Source organism: Piliocolobus tephrosceles, chromosome 19, assembly GCF_002776525.5.
Source record: "Piliocolobus tephrosceles isolate RC106 chromosome 19, ASM277652v3, whole genome shotgun sequence".
NCBI classification, from domain to species: domain Eukaryota; kingdom Metazoa; phylum Chordata; class Mammalia; order Primates; family Cercopithecidae; genus Piliocolobus; species Piliocolobus tephrosceles.
This window is the reverse complement of record NC_045452.1, coordinates 27,287,103-27,308,635: the sequence shown is the minus strand read 5'-3', so window position 1 is coordinate 27,308,635 and position 21,533 is coordinate 27,287,103. Positions and strand designations below refer to the sequence as shown.

General features: G+C 42.1%; 2 protein-coding genes across 3 annotated transcripts in view; one reads left to right on the top strand and one right to left on the bottom strand.

Annotated features, from left to right (window-relative positions):
- Positions 1-3,825, bottom strand: part of RIBC2 (RIB43A domain with coiled-coils 2) — a 25,703-nt gene extending 21,878 nt beyond the window's left edge. Inside the window, exons 1-2 of the mRNA XM_023222258.1 lie at positions 3,506-3,825; positions 3,041-3,122 (exon numbers count right to left, since the gene is read on the bottom strand). Coding sequence (XP_023078026.1) covers positions 3,041-3,122; positions 3,506-3,619 — 196 coding nt within the window. The 5' untranslated portion in view covers positions 3,620-3,825. The remainder of the gene's footprint in view (positions 1-3,040; positions 3,123-3,505) is intronic.
- A 103-nt stretch (positions 3,826-3,928) lies between these two features.
- The window catches only part of SMC1B (structural maintenance of chromosomes 1B), a 65,153-nt gene continuing 47,548 nt past the window's right edge, over positions 3,929-21,533 (top strand). For both annotated transcript variants that reach the window (XM_023222256.2, XM_023222255.2), the window contains exons 1-7: positions 3,929-4,063; positions 8,557-8,745; positions 10,268-10,380; positions 10,470-10,673; positions 14,230-14,468; positions 17,777-18,035; positions 20,893-21,033. In XM_023222256.2, coding sequence (XP_023078024.1) covers positions 3,955-4,063; positions 8,557-8,745; positions 10,268-10,380; positions 10,470-10,673; positions 14,230-14,468; positions 17,777-18,035; positions 20,893-21,033 — 1,254 coding nt within the window. In that variant the 5' untranslated portion in view covers positions 3,929-3,954. The remainder of the gene's footprint in view (positions 4,064-8,556; positions 8,746-10,267; positions 10,381-10,469; positions 10,674-14,229; positions 14,469-17,776; positions 18,036-20,892; positions 21,034-21,533) is intronic.

Genomic DNA, 21,533 nt, shown 5'->3' with positions numbered 1-21,533 from the left:
AAAAAAAAAAAAAAAAAAAAAAAAGAAATCTGAGGGGCCGGGTGCGGTGGCTCACGCCTGTAATCCCAGCACTTTGGGAGGCTGAGGTGGGTGGATCACCTGAGGTTGGGAGCTCGAGACCAGACTGACCAACATGGTAAAACCCCGTCTCTGCTAAAAATACAAAATTAGCTGGGCGTGATGGTGGGCACCTGTAGTCCCAGCTACTTGGGAGGCTGAGGCAAAAGAATCACTTGAACCTGGGAGGCGGAGGTTGCTGTGAGCCAAGATCACGCCACTGCACTCCAGCCTGGGTGACAGAATGAGACTCCGTCACCCCTCCAAAAAAAAAAAAACAACAACAAAAAACACCCGAGTAAACAATACACTTATGAAAGGATGATCACCCATACAAGGTGGGAAACATCCAATGAATTGAAGGCAAAATATTTAAAATGCTAACAATGGCACATATTAGTACAGATGTGGGGAAACAAGATCTCTCATTTGCGGCTGAGCATGGTGGCTCAGGCCTGTAATCCCAGCACTTTGAGAGGCCGAGGCAGGCAGATCACAAGGTCAAGAGATCGAGCTCATCCTGGCCAACTTGGTGAAATCCCATCTCTACTAAAAATACAAAAATTAGCTGGGTGTGGTGGTGCGTGCCTGTAGTCACAGCTACTTGGGAGGCTGAGGCAGGAGAATCACTTGAACCTGGGATGCGGAGGCTGCAGTGAGCCGAGATCAGTCCACTGAACTCCAGCCTGGCGACAGAGCGAGACTCCATCTCAAAAAAAAAAGAAAAACCTCTCATTTACTGCTTGTAGGAGTGTAACTTGGTACACTTACAACAAAACAATTTTGCAATATCCCATAAAACTACCTTTCACCCATCAATTCCACTTCTAGGTATCCCTGTCACATGTGCTAGGGACACAATTCATGGACAGTCATCGCAGCAGTGTCCACAATGACAAAACAACTGAAAAAAAAATCTAAACCAGCCATCAGTATGGGAATGGATGAAGAAACTGTACTTAATTCATATAACAAAATGCCATAAAACAATTAAAATGAATACTCTCTAAATGTAAATCATAGATTAATTTCAAAAATACAAACCTGAATGAAAGAAAAACATATTGCAAATGGATCTATTCAATAGGATACCATTTATGTAAATTTTAAAAACACATAAAAATGGCCAGGCGTGGTGGCTCACGCCTGTAATCCCAGCACTTTGGGAGGCCGAGGCGAGTGGATCACAAGGTCAGGAGATCGAGACCATCCTGGCTAACACGGTGAAACCCAGTCTCTACTAAAAATACAAAAAATTAGCCGGGCGTGGTGGTGGGCGCTGAAGTCCCAGCTACTCAGGAGGCTGAGGCAGGAGAATGGTGTGAACCTGGGAGGCGGAGCTTGCAGTGAGCCGAGATCGCGCCACTGCACTGTAGCCTGGGCGACAGAGCGAGACTCCATCTCAAAAAAAAAAAAACATAAAAACAATTTTATGTTGCTGTGAATACATACATAAATAGTGCAAGCATAAAAGTGTGTGGGGGCTGGGCCTGGTGGCTCATGCCTGTAATTCCAACACTTTGGGAAGCAGAGGCGGGAAGATCACCTGAGGTCAGGAGTTCGAGACCAGCCTGGCCAACATGGTGAAACCTCATCTCTACTAAAAATACAAAAATCAGCCCAGCATGGTGGTGTGCACCTGTAATTCCAGCTACTCAGGAGGTTGAGACAGGAGAATCGCTTGAATCCAGGAGGTGAAGGTTGTGGTGAGCTGAGATGGCGCTACAGCACTCCAGCCTGGACAACAGAGCAAGACTCTGTCTCAAAAAATAAAAATAAAAATAAAAAAGCATGGGAATGATAAACACTTCTGAGGAGAATGGAAGGGAAAATTAAAGAGGTGGGGGGGTGTTGCTATATAAAAAACACAATTCTCAAAAAACACTCAAAATATCTGAAGCCAATTTGGCAAAATGTTAACATCTAGTCTGGTGGTGGGTACCTGTCACATTGCTTTTGTAAGATTGAATTACCTCATAACTAAAAATACTAATAAAAAAGATAAAATGTTTGGAACATACAGAACAGTATAAAGGAAAAAATAAAGTTTACTCATAATTCTATCCCTCCAACATTACCACTGCTAGTATTTTGGCATATTTCCTTTCTGTCTTCTAAGCATATTTTAAAATATTTCAAAAACATAGTAGCCCATTATATGTACAATTTTGTATCCTGCTTTTTTTCTATTATAAAAATGTTTATGGTGTTTAAAAACAATGAAATTTCTTGTTTTTTTTTTTCAATTTATTTTTTGTAGAGATGGGGTCTTGCTTTGTTGCACAGGCATGTCTGGAGCTCCCGGTCTCAAGTGATCCTCTAGTTTTAGTCTCTCAAAGTGCGAAATTTCAAGAATTGTTGAAATTGTTGGACATGATAGGGGAAAATGAGTTCTATTTGAAGTGGAATAATAATACCTTGATGTGAATCATGTCTATCTCTGAGTCAGCTTGAGGGTGTGAGCGTGGACATACGTGTTGTCTGGTATAAACAGCTGTCCTCCATAGAGGGTCTTAAACTTTTGAGCAGAGAAAGTGTGTGTGTGTTTAAGGCTTTTCCTATCCAGTTTTTTAAGAAAATGGAAGAAAACACACATTTATCATTAAAATCTATTTACTATAATCCACATTCGAATTCAATAGCTGTTTTTATTTTCAGAGAAGAAGAATCAGTGCATTAACTGGGCACAAGAAATTGTGAAATTTAAAAAGACGAAGAGTGTGAAAATGACAACTTTTTATATATGTGAAGAAATGAGGGCTGGGCACAGTGGCTCATGCCTGAAGTTCCAGCACTTTGGGAGACTGATGTGGGAGGATCACTTGCACACAGGAGTTCCAGACCAGCCTGGGTAACACAGTGAGACCCCATCTCTATTAAAAAAAAAAAAAAAAAAGGCGGGGGGGGGGTGGGCGGTGGGGAAGACTGGAGTCTAAAGGCACACAATCCTAAACCAACAGATAAGCATTCAAGAAATGCTCACCAAAGGTTTCGTGTCTAGCTTTTTCAGTGGCTTCTTTTATCTTCTGGTCATGAACTTGAACATCCCAGGCTTCAGTGTCTCCCTATAAATGGAAAAACAGGGGAGAAGGGTTAGGGCCAGATAATTTTATTCAGTAATAACAATCCCACTTATTATTATTTTTAATCTCTGCCCCACTGTATACGAGTTGTACAAAATCTGGCTCAGGGGAGGAGAACCGCTGGGGACTCCAGGCGAGCTCCAGAGGGAGCATTATTGGGCCTGCTAAGGTCTCCCACACCTTTGGCAAGGTCAAAGCATCGAATTCTTCCTCCCCTCACCCTCCTTCTCCCCCTGCAAAACCCGGTGCCGTTTGCAGCCTCCTGGCTCAGATGTTTCATCCTAGAACTCATCTCCTCTCCCCCTCCACGCCGCCCCTCGCCCGCATCTGCCGCTCTAACTCCGTCCCGGCCCCTGCCCTTTCACCCCAATGATCCTGTTTCTGGCGTTGAAGACCCGCTTCTGCCTGCACAGCTCCGCGTGCCTCCTCTTGGCCAGGCTGGCGTCCTGCCGCAAGTCCTTGGGCAGCGCCACCGCCATGGTCTGGAAACCCACGGAAAGCCTAAGGGGTTTTTTAGAACACGCAGGATCAGGAGAACAGACGACGAAAATAAGCAAGCTGTAGCAGAGGGGAGGTTGGCTCCCTGGGTCGGGCCGGAGAAAGACAAGCCTGCAGCACAGTTTTCTGTCCGGCTCCCAGCGACGCCTCAGAGGTGCTGACGCTCCCGCTCCCTCGGAAATGTCAACAACTCGTTGCTAAGGAACGACTCAGCGCTCCCCGCGACTCGCTCTCTTCTCGCGACACTTGGCGAATCCCTTCCCGCGCTTTTTCCGCGGGCGCTTGAGGAGGCGGGTGAGGCGCGGAGGGTGGCGCCATGGGCCACCTGGAGCTGCTGCTGGTGGAAAACTTCAAGTCCTGGCGGGGCCGCCAGGTCATTGGCCCCTTCCGGAGGTTCACCTGCATCATCGGCCCCAATGGCTCTGGTAACTGAGCAGCTCAGGGCGCCACCGGAGCGCGTCCGCGGTCCCAGGCGTCCAGGCCACACGTGGCTTGTGGGGTGTGGGCGGCTGCTGCGGGCGCCTGGCCGGCCTTCCGCTTCCAGTCCTGGCCCTGACCGGATCCTGGCCTGGCCCTGGCCCAGCCCCTGCCGGTCATCCCACCTCAGCCCTGGCCCTCGCCCTCCGCCTCAGAGGTCCTGACCCTTGTCCCTCCGCCCCCCCCGGGTCCCCACCCTCGTCCGACACCCTGGGGGACCCCACCCCACCTCAGCCCCGGCCCTCGCCCTTCATCTCAGGGGCTCCCGACCCTGGGGCGCCCACCCTCGCCCCCCACCCTGGGGGTCCTGGCCCTTCCTCTCCGCCCCAGTCCCGCCCCGGGCCCTGTTCTCTGCCCTCACTCCTGCTTCTGGGACTGCTCTGGCCCTCGGCCCTGGTCACTCCCGTCCCTTTTCCCTTCTCTTCCGAAGCTGAAGTGAGAGGGAGCTGTCGAGGGGGTAATGGGTTCCAAGCAGCCAGAACCACCATTGGATCCAAGGGAGTGTTTACCCAGGAATGCAGTGATGATGATGACTCAGTTTACTGAGCTTTTGCTAAGTTCCTGGCAACACCGTCTTTGCTTAGCCATGGCACATGGCTGCTATCCCCATTTTATAGTTGGGGAAACTGAGGTCTGGAGAGGCCAGAGGACTTGCGAAGGTCTCTATTAATAATACCAAAATTAGCCGGGTGTGGTGGCGTGAGCCTGTAATCCCAGCTACTCTGGAGGCTGAGGCAGGAGAATCGGTTGAACCTGGGAGGTGGAAGTTGCAGTGAGCTGAGATCACGCCATTGCACTCCAGCCTGGGCGACACAGTGTGACTCTGTCCAAAAAAAAAAAAAATATATATATATATATATATATAGGCTGGGCGCGGTGGCTCACACCTGTAATTCCAGCACTTTGGGAGGCCGAGGCAGGTGGATCATGAGATCAGAAGTTCGAGACCAGCCTGACCTACATGGTGAAGCCCTGTCTCTACTAAAATTACAAAAATTAGCCGGGTGTGGTGGCATGTACCTATAATCCCAACTCCTGAGGAGGCTGAGGCAGGAGAATCCCTTGAACCTGGGAGGCAGAGGTTGCAGTGAGCCAAGATCGCGCCACTGCACTCCAGCCTGGGTAACAAGAGCTAGACTCGGACTCTAAAATAAAATAAATAAGATAAATATAAAATAAAATTGGCTGGGCGCAGTGGCTCATGCCTATAATCCCAGCACTTTGGGAGGCCGAGGCGGGCGGATCACCTGAGGTCAGCAGTTTGAGACCAGCCTGGCCAACATAGTGAAACCCCCGTCTCTACTAAAAATAACAAGAATTAGCTGGGGGTGGTGGTACATGCCTGTAATACCAGCTACTTGGGAGACTGAGGCAGGAGAATTACTTGAACCCGGGAGGTGGCAGTTGCAGTGAGCCAAGACTGTGCCACTGCACTTCAGCCTGGGCGAACGAGCAAGACTCCGTCTCAAGACAAAAAAATAAGTCCTGGCATGGTGGCTCACACCTGTAATTCCAGCACTTTGGGAGGCTGAGGCAGGCAGATCACTGGAGGTAGGGGTTCAAGACCAGCCTGGACAACATGGTGAAACCTCATCTCTACTAAAAATACAAAAATTAGCCTGGCGTGGTGGCGCACACCTGTAGTTCCAGCTACTTGGGGGACTGAGGCAGGAGAATCGCTTGAACCTGGGAGGCGGAGGTTGCAGTGAGCTGAGATTGTGCCACTGCAGTCCAGCCTGGGCGACGACAGAGCAAGACTCCATCTCGAAATAAATAAATAAGTAAATAATAAAATAAATAAAATGCACTGTTCAGTGGTTTTTAGTATATTCAAAAGTTGTGCAACCATCATCACCATCTACTTCCAAAACATTTTCATTACCCCCAAAGAAACCTTGTACTCATTAGTAATCACTCCCCATTATCTCCTCTCCACCTAGCGCCTTGCATCTACTAGTCTACTTTCTATCTCTATGAAATTACCTATATGGGACATTTCGTATAAATACAATCAGACAATATATGGCCTTTTGTGTCTGACTTCTTTCACTTAGTAGAATGTTTCTCAGGTTCATCTATGTTACTTATTAGTACTTATGTCCTTCTTGTTTTCAAATAATATTCTACTGTATAGATACACTACATTTTGTTTATCCATTCATCAGTCGATAGATGTTTGGGTTGTTGCCACTTTGTGGTATGTTATGCTGCCTTGAGTCTCTTGACAGACTATAACCTTTATTAGGCAGGGACAATATTAATGAAATTTAATGGAATAAATGGATTTGGAAGAGAAGTATTTATTTTAGGCAGATTTAAATAATGACTTATTGATTTTAAAAGTTTCTGTTTAGTTCTGTTACTTATACTTGAATTACCTAATAATTCAATGAATGTTTACCTTGTCCCATTTTCACTGTCTTACAATAATAGCCCTCAATGTGCAGATTATCCATTAACCCAAAAAAGCCATTTCATATCTGTTAGTTGACTGAGACTCAGCTAAGTAAATTTGCAGCAATTTATTTCTAGTTCTTTTTAGAAAGACCCTAAACCTAGAACTAAGCCATATTTCCAGTGGCTGATAGTATTTCTTTGCTTTGTTCATGTTACTTACCTACTTTTGGCTTGAAAATTATTTATTTTGTCTTGAGATGGAGTCTTGCTCTCTTGCCCAGGCTGGAGTACAGTGGTGTAATATCAGCTCACTGCAACCTCTGTCTTATGGGTTCAAGCGATTCTCCTGCCTCAGCCTCCCGAGTAGCTGGGATTACAGGCGCGTGCTAACGCAGCTGGCTAATTTTTTGTATTTTAGTAGAGATGGGGTTTCACCATGTTGGTCAGGCTAGTCTCAAATACCTGACCTCAGGTGATCTTCCTGCCTCGGCCTCCCAAAGTGCTGGGATTATAGGCGTGAGCTGCTGCACCCAGCCTGAAAATTTAAACTGCTCTATGGATATAGGGGAAGGGATGTGAAAAGGGGAAATAAATTAATAGAGATGGTGACAGCTGCATTGACGTTCCACCTTGGAAATTGTCTTAGAGAAAATTATGGGCCAATGATTGGGTAACAGATTTAACATTGGGATTAGGAATGCCCACAACTACCCTTAGGTTCAGTAATTTGTTGGGAAAACTCACAGGATTCTACATACAGTTTGACTCAATACTATTATTTATTACAGTGAAAAAATACAAAGCAAACTCAGCAAAGGGACAGGGTATATGGGGCAAAGTCTTAGGAAACCAGGTGCAAGATTCTAAGTCCTTACCCATTGGTGTCACTCAGTGCTTCATTCCTCCAGCAGCTAGTCCACACATGTGAAATGTTGCCCACCAAGGAACCTCACTAAAGACTCAATGTGCAGCGTTTTTATCGGGAGATTGTCACATAGGCACGGTTTGCCTATCTTGTACCCAAGTTCCAGAATCTTCTTAGGCCAGATCTTCCTTAAAAGAAATTATAAAATAATATTCCAGAATCCTAGAAAGAAAGCATTTGTTCAGATTAAATCATATTGTTTGCACAGGTAGTTTAGGCATAGTGAACCATTCTTAATAGGGAATGTTAGAAACCCTCCCAACATCCAAATCCAAATCCCTGTAAGCCAGCCAACCTTGTAAGTAGGACTTTCAAAAGATAACAGTATCAATCCTGCTATATAAATTTTCTGTAGCACCATCTCATACCAATCATAAACAATTTTAATTTAGCACTTGAAAAGATCCTGGATTTAGTTAGCTTCTCTTAGTTTGTTTGTTTATTTATTTATTTATTTTGAGTTGGAGTCTCCTCATTGCCCAGGCTGGAGTGCAGTGGCGCAGTCTCAGCTCACTGCAACCACTGCCTCCTAGGTTCGATTCTCTTGCCTCAGCCTCCTGAGTAGCTGGGACTACAGGTCCGTGCCACCAAACCCAGCTATTTTTTATATTTTTTGGTAGAGAGGTAGTTTCACCATGTTGGCCAGGCTAGTCTCGAACTCTTGACCTCAGGTGATATGCCCACCTTGGCCTCCCAAAGTGCTGGGATTACAGGTGTGAGCCACTGCGCCCAGCCTTAGCCTCTCTTTTTTTAGAGTATATGAGGATTTGTTGCTGCACCAATGCTTTAGGTGATAGTTTCCATATTTATAAAATGAGGATAACTGAAACTCAGTGAAGTTAAATGATTTGCCATGGTGTGATACCTAATAATGGAAGAGAGCTGGGATTTAGATACATATATTTTAGTCCTTAAATTTAGACCTCTTAATAGTCTACAATGGATGTGTGGAAGAAGCAGATTTTCTACATCAGATATTTCAGTCATGCATTTTGAACATTGATTAAAAAGGACATGTCTTTTGGCTATATTTCACTTCGATTGGTGACGGTTTCTTCAGCTCTGGGCAGGGCTTTTTATTATTAAGAATGTATAGTGTTTTTCTCTTTTCTTCCCCAGGAAAATCTAATGTAATGGATGCACTTAGTTTTGTAATGGGAGAGAAAACAGCTAATTTAAGAGTGAAAAATATTCAAGAACTCATTCATGGAGCACATATTGGAAAACCTATTTCTTCTTCTGCAAGTGTAAAAATTGTATATGTGGAGGAAAGTGGTGAAGAGAAAACATTTACAAGGATTATCCGAGGTATTTTTTTATAAAATTTTTTTTCATTTTATTTTTCAAGAGTCAAGTACGATTGCCCGTTTTTTCTTTTTTTGGAGGGTATGGTTTATTATTCTGGCATAATGAGCTAGAGTTCTTTTTTTCTCTTGCATAGTGTATCTCAGAAGCAAGTAACAGAACCTGTTTGATTCGCCACATAATTCTCCAATTATATTTGCGTTTCCTTAACAGACATAAGTTCAAATCCCCCTACTGTCAAATAACATTTTAAAATCTGGATATTTAGTTAAGATGAAGGAGGGAGTACCTTGAAGACAGAGAAATCTTAACATTTATTCTTGAGGTTCTTTATGTTTATCAGTTTTTCTTAGTTATGAACAAATTGTATGCACATTTTTGGCTTTTATAGACAGTTTTTTCTACCACCAAAAAGCAACTTGAGTGAAATGTTTGAATTTGTGTGTGTGTATATGTATTTACAGGAAAAGGGCGAGGATTGGGGAAAGAGGAAGAAATTATTTTTAAAGGTGTGGATGGATAAGAGACCAGTAGTTGAATTATTTGAGCCTTTGATCAGTTGTTCACATGTGATGGGGGTAGAGGCAGAGTCATTCATGCCTTATGCTAGCTCAGTGAATCTGCATTTTTATATAAGATAATATAGGCTGGGCATGGTGGCTCACGCCTGTTATCACAGCACTTTGGGAGGCCACAGTGGGCGGATTGCTTGAACTCAGGAGTTTGAGACCAGCCTGGGTAACGTCGTGAGACCCTGTCTGTACAAAAAATTTGCTGTGTGTGGTAGCGTGAGCCTGTAGTCCCAGTACTCAGGAGGCTAAGTTGGGAAGATCACTTGAGTTTGGGAGGTCTAGGATACAGTGAGCCAAGTTTGCGCCACTGCTCTCCAACCTGGGCAACAGAGCAAGACCCTGTCTCAGAAAAAAAAAGATAAAGATAGGGCAGAGGAGACAATCAGATCTGCATTTGTCTCAGATGAGCAGAGGGATGACTTTGAGTTCTGTCCTTTGTCCTGTACACGTGAAGATAAGCTGTCATTTTATATTGTCAGGTTGAAATTCAATAGAACTGTTTTAGGGTAAAGATCTTGGGGCCCACAAGGAATTTCCCTGTGGGTAAATTGTGAGGGAGGCATTCAGTTTTTGTTGTTGTTGTTGTTGTTGTTGTTTAATCTTTATAGCTACCTTATTTAGGAACAAAATAGGAGGCAAGTTTGCATGACCTAGTTTCCAGCTCAACTTTTCCCTTTGGCTTCGTGAGTTGGGAGTTCTGAGATTTATTTTCCTTTTACATCCTGACTCAGATCAGAGGCTTTCATGTGTTTTGTTCGCCACTGTAAAATAGACCTTGACATGTAATAGACACTTAATATTTGTTGACTCATTAAATGCATTTATTCCCGTGTATGTTATTATATAACTGACCATTTCAATAAGAAAAGTAATTTTATTAAACTTTCAGTGGATTTTGAGATATATCTGGTATTTATATATTTTTTAACAGGCTTTTTATTCTTTTATTTTAGGGGGATGCTCAGAATTTCACTTTGATGATAATCTTGTGAGTCGTTCTGTTTACACTGCAGAGTTAGAAAAGATAGGCATAATAGCCAAAGGACAAAATTGTTTAGTTTTTCAGGTAAGTAGCTGTAGTAGTTTATTTGATTCAGAATTTTGAAAACACATCACTATATTTTATGTGTTGGTGTGCATTACTGTTTTTAAAAGGGAACTGTAGAGTCGATTTCATTGAAGAAACCCAAAGAAAGGACACAGTTTTTTGAAGAAATCAGCACTTCAGGAGAGCTTATAGGAGAATACGAAGAAAAGAAAAGAAAGTTACAAAAAGCCGACGAGGATGCACAGTTTAATTTTAATAAGAAAAAAAATGTAGCGGCAGAGCGCAGACATGCAAAATTAGAGAAGGAAGAGGTAAGATGTCATGAAGATGTAACCAGTAAGTATTGGATACCAAATTTTCTATATTAGAATCACTAGATATGGGCTTGGGGTTACCAAGAAGATTAATTTAGTAGTATAAGACAATTAAAGCCCAATATTCATTAAGATAAACTTTTTTATATATTTCCCACTATTTGAGTTTTTCTTTCTGAATAGGCAGGACAGCCTGAACTAGAAAAATGTCTGATTTTCCCAACTGAAAACAAGCTTGAGGGGTTTATGTCTTATGTAGCAAAGGCTCTCAGATGTTTGGATATTGAACCCCTTATGCTCTTAAAAATTATTGAGGACCCCAAGGAGTTTTTGTTCATATGTGTTATATCTATTAATATTTATTGTATTTGAAATTAACACTGGAAATTTAAAAACTGTTTCAATGATCCCTGTAAAAATAGCAATAAACTCATTACATGTTAACATAAATAGCATTTTTATGAAAGATTACTATATTTTCTGAAACAGTAGACATTGTTTTACCACTTTTATAATTTCCTTAATGTCTAACTTAATAAAAGACAGCTGGATTCTCATAAACACTTCTGTGTTAAATCTTACTTATGCTAAGGCCTAGCAATTTTATCCACACTGTCAGTGCAAGTGTCAACACATTGAAACAGACAAATAAAGTTTTAGTATTATTATGAAAATAATTTTGCTTTCAAGGACTCCCTGAAAGTGTCTTGAGAAGCTCCTAGGCAGCCATGACCACATCACATGCAAATGTATCTCTGTACATTTCTTGGGCTGCTTCACAATGCCTAATATAGTACCTTGTCTTCGGTTGTAGTTAAAGTAGTATTTTTGAAACTCAAATCAGATCCTAACTTTCCATGCATAAAACCTTCCAGTGCAGTGCTTCTCACCGCACTGATAATCTCGTCTCTTATAAAGCGTACTGGTCTTGTCCCTGTTTACCTCTTGAGCCTTAACTTCCTGTGCTTTGCTGCCACATTGACCTTTGTTATGTGTTGAACACAACAAACTTCTTTCTATTCTGGGACTTTTGCTATTTCCTCTGCCTAGATAGCTGTATGCCTGATTTAGCATACCTAGTAGTCTCTCATTCATGTTTTTATTAAAAAGCCGTTTTCTCAGGTAGGCATTTACTGTTCATTCCTCCAATCTAAATTAGCACCCTCTCCCTTGTACTAGCACATTGCCCTATTTTGTTTCTTTTGTAGCATTTATTGCTGTATAAAATTATCTTGTTTATTATTTGTTTGTCTGTCAACAAAGAGTCAAACTCTGTAAAATATTTGAAGAGACTTATTCTGAGCCAAATATGAGTGACCATGGCCTGTGACACAGCTCTAAGGAGATCCTGAGAACAGCTAGATCTTATACATTTTAGAGGCTATAAGACATCAGTCAATGCTTGAAAGATGTACATTGGTTCATTCTGGAAAGGAGGGGGAGCGGGGTTTCCAGGTGGATTCAAAGATTTTCTTATTGGCAGTTGGTTGAAAGAGTCTTATATAAAGACCTGGAATCAACAGAAAGGAAATGTCTGGGTTAAGATAAGGGATTGTAGAGACCAATGTTCTTGTTATGCAGATGAAGCCTCCAGGTAGCAGGCTTCAGAGAGAATAGATTGTAAATATTTCTTATCAGACTTAAAAAGGTATGGGACTCTTAGTTGATTGTCTCCTGGTTCAGGAAAAGAGGCTTGGAAAAGGGAAAGGGGATTCTCTACAGAATGTAGATTTTTCCCCACAAGAGACAACTTTGCAGGGCTATTTCAAGATACGGCAAAGAAACATATTTGCAGTTAAAATATTTTAATTTCTTTCCTTATCTGTCATGTGATACTATGCCAGCATCAGGTTGGAAAGTAAGCTATATTATATAGGGTTGAATAAAACCCCTCTGGCCGAGCGTGGTGGCTCACGCCTGTAATTCCCACACTTTGGGAGACGGAGGCGGGCGGATCACTTGAGGTCAGGAGTTTCAGACCAGCCTGGCCAACATGGAGAAACCTCATCTCTACTGAAAATAGAAAAATTAGCCGGGCGTGGTGGCACATGCCTGTAATCCCAGCTACTCAGGAGGCTGAGGCAGGAGAATCACTTGAACCGAAAAGGCAAAGGTTGCAGTGAGCCAAGATGGCACCACTGTGCTACTTTAGCCTAGGTGACAGAGTGAGACTCTGTCTCAAAAAAAAAAAAAAAAAAAAAAAAAAACTCTCTGATGACACTTTGTAGAGCAGATTCCCCAGGCTCCTTGGATAGAAATTTGGGCAAGAGAAGAAAAAAGGTCAGAGTTTGGTCCTCGTGTTTATTCTCTGACTTTTCTTCCTCTCTTCTCCCCATTAGAATAACTGGAATATAAACTGCATGAGAGCAGGGTTGGGCTGGGTATGGTGGCTCACATCTTTAATCCCAGTACTTTGGGAGGCCAAGGTGGGAGCATCCCTTGAGCCCAGGAGTTCGAGACTAGCCTGGGCAACATAGTGAGACCTCATCTCTACAAAAATAAGAATTAAAACATTTGCCAGGTGTGGTGGTAAGGGAGGAGACCACCCACTCAGGAGGCTGACGCAGAAGGATCTCTTGGGCCCAGGAGGTCGAGGCTACAGTGAGCTGTGATTGTGCCATTGCATTCCAGCCTGGGTGAGAGAACAAAACTCTGTCTCAAACAAACAAACAAGATCAGGGATAGTCTGTCTTATTTTCTGCTGTATTGCCAATGCATAGACCAGCACCTGGCACATAGTACTCGATACATATTTGAAGAAGTAAATGAAAAGTGGATGTTTCTTATTAGTGATGTTTCTCTGTGTCTTCATATTTTCGAATGTGTGTATACATGTCCTTGGTTTTGTTAGTGGAAAGGAGTGGCAGCAGTGGAAGTCAGACTGTAGTAATCACAATATACTGAATTGCAGAATTTAAACATTTTAAGGACAGTTAGAACAAAACAACTTCCTAATTGTTTTTTTACAACATCCTAGCAGATAGCCTGTTACTTGAAATACTTCCAGTATTGATTAGGAGCTCCTCTTGAGGTAATCTGTTCCTTTATTTCTTTAATAGCACAGATGTTAAGGAAATTATTATTTTTCACATATAATTTAGCATTGTAAGAGTCCTGTTTTATCAGTGGAAAAACTACTTCCTGTAGTAGGAATTTTTCCTGGAGTCACTGAATTTAAAGTTGCTAGCACTTTATTAGTCATATCACACTCTTCTTTCAGTTTACAAAGGAGGAAGCTGATGCCAGAAATACTGATTGAGTTGTCAAGCTCACAGGTACAGACAAAAGGGACCCAGGTGAATGCACGCCACTTCATTGTTCTTATCATCATACCACTGAGCACAAGAACACAACATCATTTACTGGTTTATTGGGTTATTTAAAAAGTATATTCAGAAACCCTCGCCAAATTATGCTACTTTTGGCAAGGATATTATGTCCTAATGACAAATAAAAATTCGTTAGTTAATTTGTTGGTACAATAGTTGAGTTTATGAAAGGCCAACTTAAATATACTCCCTTTTAACTGCTGTCGAATTATACTCTTTTATAGGCAGAACGTTACCAGAGTCTCCTTGAAGAACTGAAAATGAACAAGATACAACTGCAGCTTTTTCAACTATACCATAATGAGAAAAAGATTGATTTCTTGAACACTAAGTTAGAGCATGTGAAAAGGGATTTGAGTGTCACAAGAGAGTCTTTGTCTCATCATGAAAACATAGTTAAAGCCAAGAAAAAGGAACATGGAATTCTAACTAGACAACTACAACAAACAGAAAAAGAATTAAAGTGAGTTTTTATTTTTTTATTTTATTTTATTTATTTATTTATTTTTTTGAGACAGAGTCTCGCTCTGTCGCCCAGGCTGGAGTGCAGTGGCCGGATCTCAGCTCACTGCAAGCTCCGCCTCCCGGGTTTACGTCATTCTCCTGCTTCAGCCTCCTGAGTAGCTGGGACTACAGGCGCCCGCCACCATGCCCGGCTAGTTTTTTGTATTTTTTTTTTTAGTAGAGACGGGGTTTCACCGTGTTAGCCAGGATGGTCTCGATCTCCTGACCTCGTGATCCGCCCGTCTCGGCCTCCCAAAGTGCTGGGATTACAGGCTTGAGCCACTGCGCCCGGCTAAAGTGAGTTTTTAAAAGTCAATATTAACAGTTGGGTTATATGTAGATTGATAGAGGAAATAATATAAGTGACACTTTGAAAATTGATTTTTAAAAATAAGCTTTTTACTTTGGAATATTTTTAGACATACTGAAAAATTATAAAGATAGTATAGGCCAGGAGCGGTGGCCCACGCCTGTAATCCCAGCACTTTGGGGGGCCGAGGCGGGTGGATCACAAGGTCAGGAGATCGAGACCATCCTGGCTAACATGGTGAAACCTCATCTCTACTAAAAATACAAAAAATTAGCTGGGCATGGTGGCAGGCGCCTGTACTCCTAGCTACTTGGGAGGCTGAGGCAGGAGAATGGCATGAACCCAGGAGGTGGAGCTTGCAGTAAGCTGAGATTGCACTACTGCACTCCAGTCTGGGTGACAGAGTGAGACTCCATCTCAAGGAAAAGAAAAAATAGTATAGAATGGTCCTGAAGTGGTGTTGTTTGGGGTAATACCCGAAGTTCATTGCCTCACACGAAGGAAATCAAGGATGCAGACACACAAGGAGTGAGGTTAAGAGTGGAGGTTTAATAGGTGAAAGAAAGAGAAAAGCTTTCTTTCATGCAGAGAGAGGGGCTCCCGATCGGGTCTTCTGGTCCACAGCGAAGTACAGGAGGTTTTGTAGATGAGCTTGAGGAGGTGGTGTCTGATTTAGGGCATGAAGGATTGCTCACACCAGGTATGTCATTTGCAGAGCACGTGAAGAACTGGTTAGGACTAGGTGTGCCATTTGCATAGCACACAAAGAAGCTGGCCACCCACCCTAATTTTTTATTATGCAGATTCTGTACCTGGCTGATACCATGTTGCCAGCTTTTCTACTGTACACATGGTGACAAAGAAAAGGGAAGATGGAGCCTTCATGTTGAACTTAGCTGGCTTCTGGGTAGCCCTTTTCTGTTGGCTCAGCTGCTGGTATTCACTCGTACAAGCTTCCAGCTTGCTTATGTATGTTTGTAGCTTGACTTTTCAGGCTCCTCTTTGTTATAAAAGAAATGATTTGGGGGCTGCTTTTTGTTAAAAGGGAAGCTCTGCTGAGAACTCTCTTAACCTTCACTATCTGCTTAAATAATTTATTTTTTGCTCCTGTATCAGTCCCATATTCCCAGCACTCAGTTTCTGCTGTTATTAACATCTTACATTATTATGATACATTGTCAATTAATAAACTAATATTGATACATTAACTAAAGTCCATACTTTATACATATTTTCTCAGTTTTTGCCTAATGTCCTTTTTATGATCCAAAATACCATATTACATTTAGTTATATGTCTCCTTAGGCACCTTTTAGCTGTGACAGTTCTTGTTTTTGATGAGCTTGACAATTTTGAGGAATATTGGTCAGTTTTTTTGTAGAACATCTTTCAACTGGAATTTGTCTGATGGTTTTCTCATAATTAGACTGAAGATACAGACTGTGGGGAGGAAGACCACAGAAGTAAAATGTCATTCGCGTTACCTTCTATTAGAGTGTCAGTGTATTATGTATGTCACATGACATTTATCATATAGTATATCATATGTCATATCAACATGGTATCACTGTTGATGTTGACCTTGATCACCTGACTGAAGTAGTGTTTGTCATGTTTCTCCACTATAAGTTTTTCTCCCTTTTCATACTGTAATCTTTGAGAGGAAGTCACTATGCATAGCCCACACTTAAGGAGTAGGGAGAGTTATGTTTTACCTTGAGGGCAAAGTATCTACATGATTTATTTGGAATTCTGCACAGATTTGTCTCTACTTACTTATTTTAAAATTAAATTAATGTTATTTACATCAGTATAGATTTATGGATATTTTACACTTGGAGTTATAATCCAATATTACATTGTTGATTTTGTTGCTTAGATTGTTCCTGCTGTGGCCACTGAGAACTCTTTGAGTTGGTTCCTGTGTCCCTTTGAAATATTCTCATTATTGTAATTTTTTTTGGAGCTCTTCCTTACTTTCTAGAAGATGAGTATCTTCTAGTGTCATCTTGTATAAGGCAGTCCAAGCATCAGCTTGCCCCAGCTTGTGTGAGCCTGCCCCAGGCTCTCCAAGGAACCCTGGTTCCTTTTATTGGAGAATAGTATTGGGAACCAACATCTAGGTGGTAGGTGTGTTCCTTGTTACTGGAGTGTCCTTGCTTCTAGGCTTTCTCAGCTGTTGGAGCTAGGAAATACGTGTGTATACTATTTATACACATAGCTATAAATATTTTCATATGTGACCATCTATATTAAGCTAAACATGAGTTCATATTGATATCTCCCAAATCTAAGCCATTACCACATTAATCATTCTAGCCTTCTCTTGCTTATCTATAACCTCCCATTTCAACAATGGGAAATCTGGCTTCTACCATCTGCCATCCATTTGCTTAATTGTGCAGTTCCAGTAATCATGTGTAATAGTGTCAGAATTGTTAACCCGTACCCCTTGGAAAGCATCTTTGTAACTATATGTTACCAAGTACTTATGTACAGTTCTTTTGTTTTTAGTCTTACAGACTCCAGTCATTTCTAGAATTTGGTCAGCATGTTTTCCTTCCACCACTTCAGTAAGGTTGTTTCTACATTTGTAATAAAGTTAGATTCTTTTATTGCATTCTACATTCCATCTAGGATCCCTTAGCCTCCTGAGTGATTATTTTTTAATTTGCTTACATTAAGGTTCATTCTTCGTGCTGTAAAGTAATATAGGTTTTGGCAAATTCATAGTGTCAAGTGTCTACCACTACAGTACCACTCTCAAAAGTGATCCTGTGCTTTATTCAACCCTCCCACTGAGCTTGCTCAACCTTTGGCAACCACTGATCTGCTTACAGTCTCTGAAAGTTGATTTCAGGATTTCTTTTTTAAAGTGGTTTGATCAAAACAACTTCTTCCCTTTATATATTAAAGAAATGAAATTTTCTTTAAAGCAAATGTTTTTCCCTTTTCAGGTCACTTGAAACCCTTTTAAATCAGAAGAGGCCTCAGTACATTAAAGCCAAAGAAAACACTTCTCACCACCTTAAGAAATTAGATGTGGCTAAGAAATCAATAAAGGACAGCGAAAAACAATGTTCTAAACAGGAAGATGATATAAAAGCCCTGGAGACAGAGCTGGCTGATTTAGATGGTGCATGGAGAAGTTTCGAAAAACAGATTGAGGAAGAAATTTTACGTAAAGGGCGAGACATTGAACTGGAAGCCAGTCAGGTAAAAAAGGTCAACTTAGGGGAAATCTTATGTTTCTATTATTTCAGCTTCTTTGAATTAGAAAAAAAATTTAAAAGATGACCTCTCTGATATTTTAATAGATTATCCTCAGTGTAAATTGTGGGGATTTAAATTTTTCAGCCTGTATACAGAATCTAAATTTATTTATTTTTAATTTTAGTTTTGTAGAGATAGGGTCTCGCTCTGTCACTCAGGCTGGAGTGCAGTGGCATGATCATGATGCAGGATTTTTTTGGTTTGTTTTTGAGACGGAGTTTCACTCTTGTTGCCCACGTTGGAGTGCAATGGTGTGGTCTTGGCTCACTGCAACCTCCGCCTTCTGGGTTCAAGTGATTCTCCTGCGTCAGCCTCCTGAGTAGCTGGGATTACAGGCATGCGCCACCATGCCTGGCTAATTTTGTATTTTTAGTAGAGACAGGGTTTCTCCATGTTGGTCAGGCTGGTCTCAAACTCCCGACCTCAGGTGATCCACCCGCCTCAGCCTCCCAAAGTGCGGGGATTACAGGCATGAGCCACCATGCCTGGCCGATGCAGGATATTTCTCAGTCACTTTGTCAGCCAGAGACCCTCAGTTGGCGACACCTTTGCCCAGGCCTTGCTTCTAGGCCTTGCTTGGTCCCACATTCACTGCAGGAGACACCCCATCCACTCAGCTTGCCAGGCTGCACCTAGCCTGCACTCTGGTGCGAATCCCACAGCTGCCACGACCGTTCACTCAGCCCCTAGCAGAAGAGGGTGTGTGAGCAAGCAAGTTTAGTTTCCAGCCAGCTGTTCCAAGTACCAGCAAGGAAGCAGGCTCCATGCGGTGCTTGGAGCTGGACCAGGCGTGTCGCAAGCCACTTCCACAGTGGGCTCTGGCGTCCAGATGAGGGGAACACAGTGGCACCCAGGCAAGGGTGCTCATGACCCCAAAGCCCCAGAGGAGTTGTTACAGTGTACAGCTCTTTAGTCCTGTCTGCAGCCTGAAGGATGGTTGCGTGTTAACAGCTCTGTCAGCCTCTTGGCCCACTCTGGCCCTCAGCTCCAGGGCTGACTCAGCCCCGCCACTGCTTCCTGTCATGTGGGGCAGCTGCCCTCTGCCAGCAGAGGGCGGAAGGCCACAGTGTTTCAGCCTTCTCTGTACCCACGTTCAGTGGGTCCTGAGTACTTGTCCTGTGTCTAAGAAGAATGAGGCTACACTGGCGATCAAAGAGTGAGGAAGGCAAAGAAGAATTTTATTGAGTAATGAAACAGCTCTCAGCAGAGAGGGGATGCAAGAGGTCGTCCACTACCTGAAGTCAGGTGGTTTCTCCCCCAGTGTAGCTGGATCTGGGGCTTTTATAGACTCACAATGGGGGAATGTGTGCTGACTGGTTTGTGAGTATGCAGAAAAAGGCTAAAATAAAGGCACCACTCTAAAGTGGGTACAACAGTGTGAAAAGCCAATTAGGGAAGGGTAGGTGTATGTAAAATAGGTGACGGGTAGCGATCAATCAGAGGTAAGCACACCAAACAGGAAGAGAGGTTCTCAATCTTGTCTGGGGATTTACCTAGGACTTGTAGCTAGGCTTTAAACTGTCTTTGTCTTGAAGGTTGAGTTTCACTGGGGGCCCACCCCTGTCTGCCTAGGATTTGTCTGCCTCCTGCTGCTATCATTCATAGTTCACTACAGTGTCACTCCTGGGCTTAGTCTATCCTCCTGTCTACAGGCGCATGCTACCACACCTGGCTAATGTTTAAAGTTTTTGTAGAGATGAGGTCACACTGTGTTGCCCAGGCTGGTCTTGAACTCCTGGGCTCAAGTGATCCTCTTGCCTCAGCTTCCCAAAGTGCTGGGATTACAGGCATGATCCACTGTGCCTGGCCTAAAAGGCTGTTTAAAATAAAGCAATGAAAACCTCTATACTAAGGTCTCCGTCCAAAAATCTTAAAAGAGAAAGGAGAATCCAGAGTAAATGATGTATTTTTTCTACTTCCATAGTCATAATTATTTTTGTATATAATTGTGATATAAGATTATCAGGCCGGGCGCGGTGGCTCACGCCTGTAATCCCAGCACTTTGGGAGGCCGAGGCGGGCGGATCACGAGGTCAGGAGATCGAGACCACGGTGAAACCCCGTCTCTACTAAAAATACAAAAAATTAGCCAGGTGCGGTGGCGGGCGCCTGTAGTCCCAGCTACTCAGGAGGCTGAGGCAGGAGAATGGCGTGAACCCAGGAGGTGGAGCTTGCAGTGAGCCAAGATCGTGCCACTGCACTCCAGCCTGGGCGACAGAGCAAGACTCCGTCTCAAAAAAAAAAAAAAAAAGATTATCATGAAATTGATAAAAGATAAATGATAAAAATGTGGTTGTCAATTACGTGTTTTTGCCGTCTACTGATTATAATTAAATCTTGTATAATAAGTTAGCGATTAATTCATCACTGAACATTTTAAAGCACCTTAAGTAATTAGTTTCCTTCTTGTCAATTAAGTGATCATGTCTCCTCAAAGCCACATGTATCTTTTAGGTGTTTATGAGAGAAAAAAATAATTATCTTATGAATAATAAGATAAACACTTGAGTCCAGGAGGCCAAGGCTGCCGTGAGCTATGATTGTGCCACTGTACTCCAGCCTGGGCAACAGAGCAAAATAAAAATAAATAACAGTTTCAAATATAAATAAATAATAAATAGTTTTTTAAAAGGAAGCTTTCATGCTCACATTATTTTCCCTGGGCAGGTGGTCGATTATGATTTAATTTATATAAAGCTTTTGGGAAGATTAATTATCTTCTAGTACAGGATTTCATACAAAGAATTTGCTGTCATGATTATTAAGGTGACTTAGCAATTTTTCAATACTGTTTATGCAGCTGGATCGTTATAAAGAACTTAAGGAACAAGTAAGAAAGAAAGTAGCTACGATGACTCAACAACTGGAAAAACTGCAATGGGAACAGAAGACAGACGAAGAAAGACTGGCGTTTGAAAAGAGGAGGCATGGAGAAGTTCAGGTATCTTGGGTTGTACAGTAATGATTTAGAATTAATCTTAATGAAATTTTATTTCCTTATTGTACCTGTCTCCAGAATGAATCTCCTTAACCTTATACTATACTGCCTCATTTCATTTATTTCATGATTTGGCAGATGAAGATACAAATATAAAAGGCATAATCTATGATAGTTCTGTGAGTAGAAGAGGGTATTTTGTGCAAGGAGAAAAACAAAGGTGGTAACATAGCAGGAATTACTTTTAAAACATTTGTATAATTGATATGTTATAAAATTATATGCTGATTTATGAAAATACACATTGCACATTTTTGACTTTGTGCATGCTAATTTCTTCTTGGAATAATCTATTTATCTTTACGTGTTAAAATCTAGAGTTACCAACACTGCAAAGCCTTCCCTGTCCCTCCTTTTCTTTGTATCCCAGCTCCTAAAAAAGCCAAAAATAATTTCTTCCTCATGTAACTACCTATTAATATTATTATTATTTGATATGGAGT